The sequence below is a fragment of the Corvus brachyrhynchos genome, unplaced genomic scaffold (assembly GCF_000691975.1).
Source record: "Corvus brachyrhynchos isolate BGI_N302 unplaced genomic scaffold, ASM69197v1 scaffold48, whole genome shotgun sequence".
Lineage (NCBI taxonomy): Eukaryota > Metazoa > Chordata > Aves > Passeriformes > Corvidae > Corvus > Corvus brachyrhynchos.
Window position 1 is genome coordinate 1825841 of NW_008240027.1, and position 14247 is coordinate 1840087.

Here is a 14247-nt window from a genome sequence, read left to right on the forward strand (position 1 = left end):
ATCCCCCCACCCCCCGGTGGCGCTGCTGCGGTGCGGCCAGCCAGTGGCAGGTTCCTTCTGCCAGCCCAGCTGGGACACTTTACCTGGGGGTCCCCTCTTGCTCTGAGTCCTTACTCCAGTTTTACACCCAGCTCAGTGGGAGTTAGTCCAAAAGGAAGTGGGACGTGAAGTCAGGCATGGTGAGCAATGCACAAAGGCATGAAATGCCCAAGCTTGCCCCCTGCAGCACTGCTGGCCCTTCTCTGGTGTTGGCCAACTGCGTCCTTTCAGTGTCCCTTAGCTTGTGTGAAGAGCAGGGGAGATACCACTGAACTGTTTATGGAGAACCAGCATCCCTTGAGCTGGAAAAGCTGTGTAACAACATGGAGATGGAAGCAGAGCAGGAACCAGAGCACCTGTTTCATGGGAAACATCATATTCTGAATTTGCCTCTGTTCTGAGGAAACAGCAATAATGCCTCCAAACTGAAAATTTTCAATTAAATGCATTTGGAGCAACTGGGATATTTCATTTGGGTTTCAACCCTTAACAACACAACTGAATATAATTTATATTTTGCAATGGAAAAGGCAATTCTGAATTGGCAAGGGAGGCAGCTGAGCCTTGAGATTCACTCCTTCCTTCTACCCGCTTTTTTCTTCCCTTGAAAGAGTAGCTGTGGGAATGGTTCCTTGTCTGCAAAGGATCACTTTCCTACTGAAGATTTTCTAGTGATGTGTAAGATGGATGTTACAAATATCAGGCCAGACCAGAGACCAATTGCTGGAGTTCCTTCTGCAGCCTTTAAAAATCCTCTCACTGCAGCCATTCTGGCAGTTCCTTATGTATGTGGTCAGAGCCAGGCTGCCTGTGTTAGGCCTGCTTTGAGCCCATCTCCCTTCTCTGTTTGTGATCTTGACACCACAGTTTAGGCTGGCTCAAGGAGGATTGTCAGCACTGCAGTTCCGAATGCTCTTATCTGCAGAGACCTGCAGGGTTAGCAGAGAAAAGCATTCAGCATCTTCCTCTCCTCCAGAAATTGAATGTATCATTTCTCTCAGACTCCCAGGGGCCACAGCCTCCAAGGCTAAAAACCCACAACTATTACTGAACCTAATTACCACCTGACAGCAAAGTGCTTTTTCATAGCATCATTCAGTTACCTCATCAAAAGGAATGTTTGTTTGCTTTCTTCATTTTAAATTAAAGAACCACTGACAGTGGTAACTGAAGCATTTTAATCTCATCCAATATCCATGTCCATCTCTATAGAGACAGCCACGCCAGCAGGGAAAGACACGCACCTCTAATCACAGAGCAGAGTGTTGCACAGAGCAAATTTTTCTTGTTCCCCTACCAGAGTCTAATGTGGTGAGGGATCTTTCGTTTGGGGGGGTGCTACCTCACAGCAAAATCCTAAATACGGTCAATGTTCAGCCCTAAGCCAACAGATGTTTAAGGAATACATTTCTAAAGATTCATGTTAATTTCCTGATGGATTTCAAATACTGGCTTTTCCCTGTAAGTAGATAGATGCCTTCTATTTGTATCCTAGGCTTTGTCACCTGACATTTGATCACAGCCTATATATATATATATATATAATGTACACCAGTGAAATGAAATTGTTCTTTGAAGCTGCCATGTTAACTGCAATCCTCTCCACAAGGAAATCTTGAAAACTGCTGGGAAACAGAAGGGAGATGGTTGTAGCTTTAAATATGTCTTGGCTAGGCAGTGGCACTAGGAAAGGACTGGAATATGTAAAATGATACTAAATATCTGTGTAATCAGGACTAATTATATGGCACGGTTATTAGTGGAAACAGGACATGTTGTGCCCACAGTTTATGAAAATATATTAAAAAATTACTGTATTCCACATAGTCATTGAAAGAAAGCTGCAGAGTTAATAAACGTGTAAGGGACAAGTAATTGCCTGCTTTGTCCCAGACTAGGACAGGCAGAACAATTTCTGTTGGAGGGAATTAGTGCAGCCAAAATGTGTTAGAATGACAGGCCCAGAAATAGCAACAACCTGCAACCATTCCAGAGCACATCTGACTGTAAGGAAGGAAATGTTTATGTTGGAATCACCATGTTTTGGAGAAGGAAATTGAGGTACAAAAAGGGAGAGATGGACCTGAGGGTCAGAAATAGGGCTGGTACCCAAATCCAGGTACCTCACAAGAGCTTTGTCCATACAGTCAGGCTGTCAGAGAGCAGCCATCCTACAGCATAGGCAATGTAGGCAGTTCAGTGGGAATGGAATCAGGATCATATGGACTAAGAGGCAACAACTGATGCAACAGCTCTGGTTACAGAACAAGACTAAAGCTGGAGATGGGGCACCCTCTGCTACCCCAAATGCTTATGCAGCTTATTTCAAGGGTCAAGAGAAAGAACTGTATCTGTATTCTGTGTATGATGTGATTATGTGCCTTCAGGTGAATCCAACTGGCTGGCTGGACCTGTGGTTAAATTCCACCTGGTCTTGTCTATAGAAGCCCATGGGTGAAGGGCTGCCTGTAGATCAACATATCACAGAATCACAGACTGGTTTGGGTTGGAAGGGACTTCAAAGATATCTAGTTCCATGCCCCATGCCATGGGCAGAGACGCCTTCCACTTGGTTGCTCCAAGCCCCACCCAGCCTGGCCTTGAACACTTCCAGGGACGGGGAATCCACAGCTTTTCTGGGAAACCTGTTCCAGTGATGGACCCCCCTTCAGCCCCTGCCCACTGACTGAGCTTCCTCCAGCATCCTCCCAGTTCCTCTGGGAGTGGGCCCAGTGACCACAGAGCTTCCCACAGCCTGTAAGGGAGGGTCAGGTTTCAAGCAGTAACCCCACTGTGTCCTGCAGTGCTCATGGCAGGGAGACCCTGTGATCTCAAGCAAACACCCAGTTCACAAAGATAATATCTGCTGTTATCAGCATGCTCAGTAATTATTTTCCTGAAGGTGATGCAGCAAGGTAGGAAAACGTCAATGGCTCAGCTGGGGAGGGCAGGAAGGTTAGAATATTTTCCTCTGTGAGCTAATGAATTAAAAGCCTTGCTGAAAATGCTGGATGCTCTCTGGAGTGACAAGCCAGCAGGCCCATGAATTTCTAGCAGGGTATGAGGGAGCTCTGTGCTGCCTGCAGAAGCTGCTGGAGAAGAGTGCTGCCACTTAGCCGTGCTTGAGAGAGGCTCAGAGAGCCCATCCTGGACACAAAGACAGCTCTCTAAGGGTGGGTTAAGTGGGCACAGAGCAGGAGAGAGCAGTGCAGAAAGCAGCTGTTGGACAGCAATGAAGGTTCATGTTCATGCCCTTCCTCTTCTCTTGTTCCTTTTCTAAGCTGCTCAGTGACCAGAGAGTTCCATTCCCAGTGCACTCACTGGAAACCATTTGAGTGGGGCTCCCTTTGATGCTGCCAGTGGCACAGGGAGATCCTCCTCTTACTGAGTCTCTGTCCTGTTCTCACCTCTTTCTACTTGTGCCAGAGGAAAGGTTAAGATTTCTTGGGTTGAAAGGCTGAAATGTCCTCTGAAAGGAGGTTGGTAAAAGGTGAAAAATTTGTAAGAGATTAAGAGACAGCAGAGTACAGCTGTTACAGAGAATGGCTAAGGTGGGAAAACAGAACTGTTGCTGAAAAATTCACAAATGCCAGTCAGCTTGCACTGCCTGAAGCTCATCCCTTTGCCCATATCAGCATTTCTCTGTTCTTTCACTCTGGCTCCATGGCTGCAACAGAGCCCTGCTCCAGCACAGCATCAGCAGAGGAGCTCTTGCCTCTTTAGACCACTGACATTCTTTTTCTCTGAGAGCTACCAGTTCCATGTTACTCATATCCTGGACACACTGAAGTTCAAATTCTAGAAGTCCTGAGTGTGTAAACAGCTCTGTCAGAGGTTAGGGAAGTTGGGCTTTGAACAGAGACAGTGTAGGTATCCTGAAAAATCCCACCTGGGCCTTGCGGGTGGAGCATTCTGCAGCTCATGTCTGCCCCATGTTTTCCTGCAGGTAAAACCCAGGTGCTCTGCTCACAGAAGTGTTGGGAAAGAAATTCCTTCCTGTGTGGGAATCTCACAGTTGCTGCACTGATACACATCAGAGAAAAGCTCAGGAGAAGATGAATAATTCTAAGAGCAGGGATTTGATGGCATGTGGCAAATAATGCCTGGGGCCACACACTGAATGAAAAAAGGATAGAACAAAATATTGACTGGCCCTTCATTAATTGCCGTCTGTCCATCGTGCCCTGAATAAAGCAGCAGCCTTGTTGAAGAAAAAGTAGGCTGTGATGAGGTAATTAAAGACCCCATCAGAAGGCATATCTGCCAGGAGGTTGAATTAAAATTCCTCTGACAGCCTTTGTTCTGGCAATTCCTCCTCTTGCTGCTTGACTTTGCAGCCCTAATGATGATGTATGAGAGCACAGCTGCGTATCCAACAGGCCAGATCAGCCCATGGGGCTGTCCTGCCATCCTCAGGGGCAATGGGCACTGTCTTCTGCTCCACACCGGGTGGGGATGGGCGAAGTCTTTGTGTGTGGGCAGTGTCTGACCAAAGGCAGGTCCTTCTGCCTGGACAACCCAGTTTGAGCCCCAGCTCGACACTAAACAGCTGTGCCCAGAGGCTGTGTGGGCTGATGGGCTCTGATACCATCCCAGGGCTGTGCTGCTCTCTGGCATGTGCTGTGTGTGGGTCCTTCTGCCCCACTGGGTCTAGAATGTTCTCCCCAGTTCACCTCTTCCTGTATTTCAGAAGAACTCCTCTCTACACTTTTAAGCTCAGGATTTTGATGTTTCATCTACATCTGGTTGTGCTTTCTTTGACCTGGCCATGACTGACGTGAGAGCTGGGAGTGAAGCCACCTCCCTGCCTTATTCCGAAGGGGCTCTGCTTGTTGCCATCCCCAGCTCACTTCTCCCAAACTTAAATTATTGTCTTGTTGTCTTTTCCCTCACCATTTTCAGTGGCTAAGAGGAGAGCAGAGTGTAATAAACAGAAAAAATGTTCTAGACCAAATGTGAAAGGTCAGCAAAACCTCTTACAATTTGTAGAGTGAGGAAATGGAATGAGGGCAGGAAAATAGAAGAGTCAAACAACTTCAATCTGATTTCCAGGTCTGTAAATTGTATTAGTAATGGGAACACTACTAAGCTTTAAAGGCCAATTATATGGTTTGCTTAAAAAATTAATTTTTGGGGGTTTTCCCCCCTTCCCTATTGGTAATTATAATCTGTCAGCTCGCTCCCACACACGTCTACATGTTTTATGCAACTCTTGATACTTGTAGCTGTCATTAAAGAACACCTTCCAGGTTTTGAACGGTGACATTTGCATGGGTTTAGTGAAAAGGATTCATTTACAGAGTTTAGAGATGTGCAGTGCCTGGCCAGCTCCCAGCAGAGGCTTCACCAAAATTCCTCATTACAACAATTAGCTTCTCAAACACTTGGAGACGAGGCTGCCAGCTGCAGGGATTTTACCCTGGATTTAAGCACGTGCACACTAAAGAACAGGCAGGCACCCAAATACACGTCCAGCTTGGTCCTGCTCTTATAGATTCCCTGAACAGAGGGAGTGTAAAAATGCTTCAGGATGGGGAGCTGGTGTGCCTGACAGGGGGCCTAGCAGGAGAAAATAATCTGCATTTCTTTATGAAGTAGACTTGGTCCAAGTTAACAATCCCTTTCAAAATCAAGGTGCTGTCAGCTGTTTTAATTTAATTTACTCCACCTTAATTTACTTTTTGGAAATAAGCTAAATGAATAAATTGAATTATGGCCACTTTAACTCTGAAGGAGCATATCACATAAGAGCTTGCTGTGGTTTCACTAATCAGCTTTGCATTTAAACCCTAAATGTATTTAGATTAGCTCTCACAGGCATCCTCACATAGGTATGCCTGCAGGTACCCACCTGCTTTCCTTTTCCTTCCCTGGTCTTGTTGCTCTGAGGAAGCCAGGGCTCAATAAGCAAATTGACAGCATCTGTGTTACTTCATGCATCACCCTGGTCTGGGATTTTCCTGCTCTGAAAGCAGAGACAGGGACCTGTGTGAGGGGTGGGCTGACATGGGTAATGTGATGTACACAGCATGTTAATCCCAATATCATACTGGTAACTTGAACAAGCTCAAGAGACTGCCATTTTCTGCTACATCTCACCAGGAAAGTGCAATCCATTATTCTCCTGCTGCTCCTCAGGAAATGGGAGGACAGGAAACAAGACAAAACCTATTCCCATGCTCTCTGCAGCTCCCAGCTCCAGAGTCAGCAGAGGTACACCAGGGTGGCTGTGCGTGAGCCACATGAGTTGCTTGTAATCATGGCTCCTTCTCCTTCTCTTGTGTGATAGTGTGGCTTCAGCTATAAACTAATTATTCCTGCCTCTGGGCACTGTCTCCTGGATGAAGCGGGTGTGTCTTGCTGCACTGGGCTGGGGAGAGAGGCCAGAAACTGAGGAATGGATGGCAAGCAGCAGAATCCCTTCTGTGGCAAAAGGAGAGACATCTGCACACCCTCTAACATCTGCCTTCCCTATAAGCAGCAGGGACCAGCCCCTGCACTCAGAAGGGCAGAGCCATAGGATATAGACCTGATGAGATTTCCAGGTAGTGCTGGGATTCTCCACACAGCACTTTAGTGGGGATTGTATGGCCCAGAAATCACAGTGTGCTGTAATGGATGGGTGGGCACCTGGCAAGCATGACTACATGCTCACTTACTGGAAACAGGCGCTGGTGACCGCTTGAAAAAAAAGAAAAATCGAGCCTGTGGTAATGGCTGAGGATTTGTGACCTTTGCTCTAACATTTCAAATTTGTTTTTATTGCTTCTAATTGGCCTTGCTTTGGAGCATGCACATTATCTAACTGTCAGGGCACTGGCTGTCATTATCTGCTGGGTCATTTGGTTTGTGTTCTTTACGATTGAAACTTGTCAGGCGTTCCCAGAAAATACTGCGCTCCCCTTGCAGTGTCAAACGTGGTGCTGGTTAATTGTGCATCCCTGAGAGTGAAGCATTGGGACTGATCAGGCATTGATTGTTTAGCTGTGATGGACACAATTGAAACATGTCTCCTCTATATGGAAGGGAAAGTGTAAAAATTAGATCAGCAGCAACACGACAGCAGCCAGATTTCTTAGTTTCAGGGATCAGAGGTTACCCATTTTCCAGCCTTGATGACTCATTTTTGATCCCACTCACATGGCTTGGATAACTTCATTTTTACTTCCCTTTGCAATTTAAACACCAATTCTCTTCTATTTTGACTTTCTTTAATACACCAGCTGCAAAGTCACTAGTTCAGATCTCCCCACCTTGCCTTGCTTCACGAGATGGAAACAAAAGTCAAGAAATGTGTGTGTGAAAGAGCTCAAAATGCCACAGTGGCACAAATGTGCCCAGGGAGGTGGCTCTGTAAACCTCAGCTCATCCAAAACATCAGCCCAGTTTGTAAGTCTGCTGATTCATTTTAAGGCCTTTAAGATTTCCTAACAATTAAAAATCCAGGTACAGTTGTTTTGGATGTGGACTTGTACACTACATTCAGAGTAGGTGTATATAGGGGTTGTCCTCCTATAGGTGGGCTGGGAGAGCTACAGGCAGCAATAGCAACATCCCCATTTTGCAGAGTAAAAATGAGCTTTGCTGGGAACACCAAGCTGCTACACCTCAGTGTGAATTATGCATCTGCTGTATTTAGATAGAAGCAATTTTCCTGTTGAAATCAGAGGTTGGCATTTTTTTCCCATGGGGTTCTGTAACTCAAAATTGTGTTGAGATCAAGCATGTAGCAGAGAGGCTTTTTTAGCTGTAAAGGTGAATGTATTTAGATTATTCAAGTGGTGATTTTTTGGATGTACAATTAGTTGAGTGAGAGATGTGGTATAAATTTGGTATTGTAATTGCTATGCCTCTGAGATTTCAATTTGCAAAACAGTTTGCATGGCTGCAAGATTAACTGTTGTCTGTGCGATGAACATGTAGCAGAGCTGTGGTTTGATTGTGACTGTCAATTGGCTGTATATCCCAAAAATCCACTTTGTGACAGGCACCTGATGTGACTGAGTGGTTGATACTCATGATGCTTCAGTTCAGTGGATGGCTGAAAAAGACCAGTGTCTAAAAATCCCACCTGTAAGTGCAGTTGGCGCGACAGGATTTCCTTTTTCTGTGTTAACCCAATCAGGAAAAAGGAAGTTTAAGACCCGTTTTTATCCTCTTTGCATATTTTGCATTATATTGTTTCCTTCACTTGCATAGAGGAGCATGGGAATGACAGTCAGCAGTGCTGCTCCAGTGACTGGATGAGTGGGTGCAGAGAAACAGGGGTCTGCATGGAAGCACCAGCCACAGCCTGGCCAGGAGCTGAGCCCTGCCTGCCCATGCAGTGCTGGCTGTGCCCTGGGAGCGGGCAGGAAGGCTGTCAGCAGTGAGATGGGCAGTGCTGACACAGCCCCAGGGCAAGGGCTGGGCTGCCTGGCTGGCTTTCTGATGTTTGGCGTGGGTCTGCATTTGGCTCACAGCTGCTGCTGTGTTTGGGTCTCCAGTGTTGTCTAGGAACATGTCAATGTAATTATGCACAGAACCAGAGAAACTGCTTGTTCTCACTTCACTGTGCCTTTCAGGTATCCCTCACAGGGTCCTAATTTATTTATTTTTGTCTCAGTGTTTATCTCTTCAAAATACCACTCTGCCTTAGGTTGGTGATTGAACTGGAGAGATGCAGTAAATACTGAACTGATGGCAGCTGTGACAGCGGGGAGGAGGGGAGGGCTGGTGGAGGTAAAGCCCTCTAAGCCCTGGGCCCCATCAGCAGCTACATTATTGCAATGTTTTTAAATGTATATTAAAACACCCATCTGCAAATAAAAGCAGGGGCACTGAAAAACACACACTCGTGTGGTGAGGAAGGCAGGTTTAGAAGTGTCCAATTCCATGGGATGAGTCAGGGTGCAGGGATCAAGAAAACTGGGGTTTCATCATCTCTTTTCAGTTCTCCCCAGGTCTGCTGCATGGCCTTTGGTAGGTCACTTCACTTTTGATGTGTGACATGGATGTGTGACAGACAGCTGCTCTCCTTCCCAGCGTTAGAGTCTCAGGAAGGTTTGGTACAGCACCAACACCAGCCTGACCAGGGTCTGCAGCTGCCATGGGGAATACAAATAACTGATCTTGGAGGGAGCAGACAGAGCTCAAAAAGCAGATCAGCCACAAGGAGAGGACCTTCTCATTTGTGTCCTGCCATAGCAGAGGGGGAAAATGGACAAAGTTGGCAAGGCATGGCTGGGGGGCCAAGAGCTGTGTGACAGAGCACCCTAAAGGGTCACTGGAGCCCCTTTGCCTGGTGTGAGCAACACTGACAGCACAGTTTGATTACCTTCCTTGGGATGGGAATGGATAGTTGGGGTTTGCTGCTTTTTCAAAGAAGCAGCTGTCAAAAGGTGTTTCTGCAGGGGATGGTGATGGCTGCTCAGAGATGGTGCTGCTCTGGGGTGAGTGTGCAGGGACCCCACTCTCCACTGGAATTCCATAGGCAGGGTTATAGGGTAGCCAAAGCTGATTCCTCTGGCTCCTGGTCCCAGTGTTTGTCTGAGAGACAGCTTTTCAGTCCCAGTGAGAGCCACCAGTGCTAGCAGGGGCTGTGAAGTGAAGGTCCCTGCTCTGGGATAGCCTGGTGCTGGCTGAGCCTCCCTGAACAAGGGATGGTGCTGCAGGATCCACACCCCTTGCCATTCAGCCTCTCATCAGGCGAGGCCTCTGGACACAATGGTGTGAGTTGCGACCCCTTCTCTCCAGGCCTGGCTCTGCCCAGACAGACAGACCAGGGCTGAGGCTGTCTGGTCACTTGTGACTATCTTGCTGTGACCAGTGTGTCAGGACCTGGAGGGAGGAAAGGCAGTAAGAGAGCTGGGCTGTGAGATGGAGGATTTTAATTAAGGCCTCCAAGCAAAAAGGCTTTATAAGTAAATAGAACAGAAATGTTACAGAATTAACTGATAATAGAGATTTACTTTTCCTTAACGTAGCAAAAATTCATCATGCACACTGTAAACACACACACAGAGGAATGCTTTGTCTGGGAAATAAGTGAGACTTATTCAGTTCCTTATCAGGAACTGAAGTGTTACAAAGGAAGTCTTTCCAGCAGATAAGCTGTGGGAAGCTGGGGAGCTGGTTCTGTGGTGCTGGGTTGTGAAGAGCTCAGTTCTTACCCTGTGAACTCCTGGAGCATCACTGCAAAAAGTACTTTGTGTGTAGCACAACCCTGCTCCTTTGGAGGCCAGTTATAAAACTCCCACAGCTCTGCTGGGGCTGCAGCCTGAAAGGGGCACTGCAAATGCCACACTCCAAACTATACCGACAACTGAAGTTTGGCATGACTGCTAGATAAATTGGAGTGAGGTAAATTGGAGTTAGATAATTGGAGTTAGATAATTGGAGTTATGGGCACAGGGAATAGCAGTATCACATCTTTGTGGGGTCTTTGAAGGCACTAGTCCGGATGCTGGAAGTGCTGGCATCGTGTGTCGGGTGCTGGGTGTTCCCTGGCCACAGTCAGGGTCTGTCCCTAAAGACTCTGACCCATCTGTGAACACCCCTGGCAGCGGGGGCAATCCAGCTGTGAGCAGATGTGTGAACCCAGCCATCCTGTGAATGACACGTGCCCCAGAAGGAGTGCCCCAGTGAGAGGAGGGCTCTTCATGAGCAGAAATAAAGGGAATTATTTCAGGGGTACAGGAACCTCGGCAGGAGAAAACAGTGGGAAGTGCCTCACCCAAAGGGAAGTAATGGGACCCTTCTCTTGGGGAGCTCAGAGCTAGCAGAAAGCCCTTGAAGCATCCTGGAAGGACTAACCCTGCTCTGGCCAGAGAAGGATGGGACCAGCTGGTCTTTAGCCACCTCTAATTTGTCTCGAGCTGCCAAAGCTTTCCTTACAGATGCACTTCGCTGCGAGACTTCACACACGGCTTCTCCTCAGAGCACACCCCACGCACACTTACCTGCTGCTGGAACACCACAGTGTCTGACCACACCTGTCCTCTCTCTCTTCCTTTGGCAGGAAGGACAAAGTGCCACACTATAAATGCCCTGCCCAGCGGGGCCCAGGGAACAGCCACGCTGGAGGCAAACCCGACAAGAGGAGCCAGGCGCATCTGAAGGAGCCGTCTCTCCCCACACGCTGAGGAGAGGAGAGAAGAGGAGAGGAGAGGAGAGGAGAGGAGAGCTGTAGGGCAAGGCGGAGGAGCACGTCGCAGTCAGGAATCAATGATGTTTCTCTTTTTTTTTCCCCAGACAAGTATTTCTAAGATAACAAATAGTCCAAGGAGCAAGGAGGGAGAGGGAAATTAGCTAGAAATTTTACTATTGATTCTTTTTTATTTATAGATGGTGAATCAATTTCAGGGCTTTTTTTTTTTTTTTTTTCCTATCTTTTGGGGGAAAAAAAAGGGTGAACTGATAGATTTGCAGAAATCATTTGTGGTGGCTGAAAAGCTATTTGTTAAAATGAGAAAGCCTCCCCTTCCTCCACCAGTCCTCTTCTCTCTCTTTAAAGGGGTAATCCATACAATGAGCTAACGAGGGAGTCCTGGCCCTCTGCTGTACCATGTGATGTCTCCTCTTTTCGTGTCAGGCTCAGAAGCCCTTATGCCTACTGCATGTGCTAGTCCTGTTAGCTTGCATTAAGAGAGCCTGATAAATAGCCAAGCAGGTGCTCCTCATTATGCAGTTTATCATCTGCTGCATGGCTGGGTTTTTTGCTCTTCTATCAGATCATTCGAGGAGAGGGGTCATATGAGAAATGGGACTGTCAGGCTGAAGGCATGAAACTTGCTGCAAGACCTGCCCAGGGTCAGGGCAGGGACAGTGGTCCTCCATCAAAAACTGTCTGGGGCCTAGAAAGACCAGACTTGCCAACAAATGTCTGACTGAGGCAGCCTGAGTGAGGAATAGTGCTGAAAGGGGTGAACAGACAGCATTGTGACACCACTGTAAGAAACCCCAGGTAAAACCTCAGCACCTCCCCATGACATGGACAGCCTGCGAAATCTCTGCTCAAAGCCACTGTCACTAGCCAGTCTTGTCTCCTGCAGTGGGTGACCCTCTGAAACATCTGACCATGATTCTCAAACTGCAGACAAAAAGAGGGTGACCCTGAGTGAAGTCTGAATGTCTCCCAGGGGACGGAAAGGGAGAATGCACTTAGAAGTGTTTCTTCTCAACCCATCAGAAGCCTTGGGAAGCAGCTTCTCTTCACTGTCTTCTGCCAGGAGTTGGGCTGGAATGGTGGCTTGAAGGAGAGAAGGTGCCAAGACCCAGTAGATAAGAGGGAAATGATGAACTAGACTGAGGGTGAAAAAAGATACGTGAAACATGACTGAATGAGCTCCTCTTGGTGTGGGGTGGCCCTGCAAAAGTACTAACCCCAGACACTTCTCTGATACAGGAGATGTGCTGGTTGTTCCTCTGCTCTTTCTCAGGACAGTAATGCCCTGATCTAGGAGCAGAGTCAGGCTCAGCTGGGTCCTCACACTAGCCTGTGTGTGAAGAGATTGCATCCTGGGGATAAATGAAAAGGTATGAGAAACACTGAGAACTACAGGCTAAACCAGACCTTTGGGGTGGTTTAAATTTACTGTCCCTGATGAAAGTACTCCCTGATTCTTTGGTAGTAGAGACCTGGCTGAGAGGCCTGACCAATGCTGAACCAGGGTGTGATTCTAGGAAGAACTGAAAGCACCTTGCTTGCATTCATACTTCCTTCTTTAACAATCTCGGTGGATACAAGGGAATTCTCTGTGAGGTCCTTGAGCTCCTTTCCATACAAGTAAACACAAAGCAAGCAGGGTCAAGGCTGAGCTCTGCATTCTGTGTCTCAGGACCTCACCTGCTGTTCTGGAGCCACATCCCAATGGACCTCCTGGAAGCCACTGGCACATGGTTTCCATCCAGATTGTATTACTGCAGCCAGAAAGAGTGAGCAGGTATGAGTAAGGACAAAAGCTTGGCTTTGCATGCCTCTGAAGAAGGACAAGCTACTCAGGATCTGCCAAAACTTGAGCTGAATATCTCTGTGCATTAGCCACCCTTTACCTGGGCTTTCCTTAGTTAGTTGCTCTCTGACAAAGGGAACTTGCTTGAAAGCAAGAAGGAGTTATCCCACTGGAAGGAAAATGATTTAAAACACCAAGCAAACCTGTTATCGTCAGTATTTCAAGGTGAGAGGGTTAAACTGTGTACATTTTTAGGGAGAATAAAATGCCTTCATATGATGAATTCCAAGGCATCCAAAAGGCACAGTGCTGGCTCTCTGTCTCCAAAAGCAGAGTAATGAATAGCAGTGACAGTGTGATAATTAAAATGACCTCTTGGAGATATGGATTAGAAGGTACGCAGAGGGGGAATAAGTCCTCCTTTGAATTAATCTAGTGCTAATTTATGACTATCATTGGGTTTTATAGGGTTTTAGTGGAAGACTTTCAAAGTTGGTTTACTGGAGTTAAAATGTTCTTTCATGTATTCATTGCAAAAACACTTGCAGAATTCCTCGTTATTTATTTTTGGATGTTTCTATATATATGTACACATATATATATATATATATATAAAATGAGAGCGTTTCAATATTTGCTTAGCCGCTAAAAAGCCTACTCTAGAAATATGAATAAAGTGATAAAAGCAGCTGTGGAATGAGTGTGCTGTTTAATTTCCATTCCTTCCTCCTCACAGGCTCCCAGATCACTTCAGAACCAAGACGGCTGGATTCTGGGAAGCCCTTGTGCTGCCCTGCTATCAGCTGTCAGAGGCTCCCTCTATCAGACTAACAGAAGTCTTTTAAGTTTAGATTTATAACTGGATTTTCCTGGAAATCACTGTCTCTACTTCTTACTTGTCTTGTGCACAGGTATCTGCCCCACAGCCTGAAATTTACAGGTCTTAGTACAGACCTAACGTAGATTGCTCATCTCTGCCAGAGATGCTTCCTCTCTGCTGAGATATCCCAACCTTTCAGTTGCACAGAAGCACAGATTGGAGACAGTTACCCATATGGGAAATGATGACATCCCATTTGTCAGCTCCCATGGTGCTAACCTTCCTCCCATCCTCTCCACCTGCCTAGCAGTGCCATAACATCCAAACATAAGGTTATCTGCCAAGAGCATCTGCCTTGCTCTTCAGCCGGGCAGCACGCCCATCCTGGAACCCATCCTCCCCATCCTTGTTCCAGAATGTCATGTTCACACTCTTTGCTCTTGCCTCCCATTTAAT

General features: G+C 46.8%; 1 protein-coding gene across 1 annotated transcript in view; it reads left to right on the forward strand.

The window, feature by feature from the left end:
* The window catches only part of AGBL4 (ATP/GTP binding protein like 4), a gene marked incomplete at its 5' end in the record, with an annotated part of 872835 nt that extends 859167 nt beyond the window's left edge, over positions 1 to 13668 (forward strand). Inside the window, one exon of the mRNA XM_017743442.1 lies at positions 11039 to 13668. Coding sequence (XP_017598931.1) covers positions 11039 to 11162 — 124 coding nt within the window. The remainder of the gene's footprint in view (positions 1 to 11038) is intronic.
* Between the last annotated feature and the right edge of the window lie 579 nt (positions 13669 to 14247).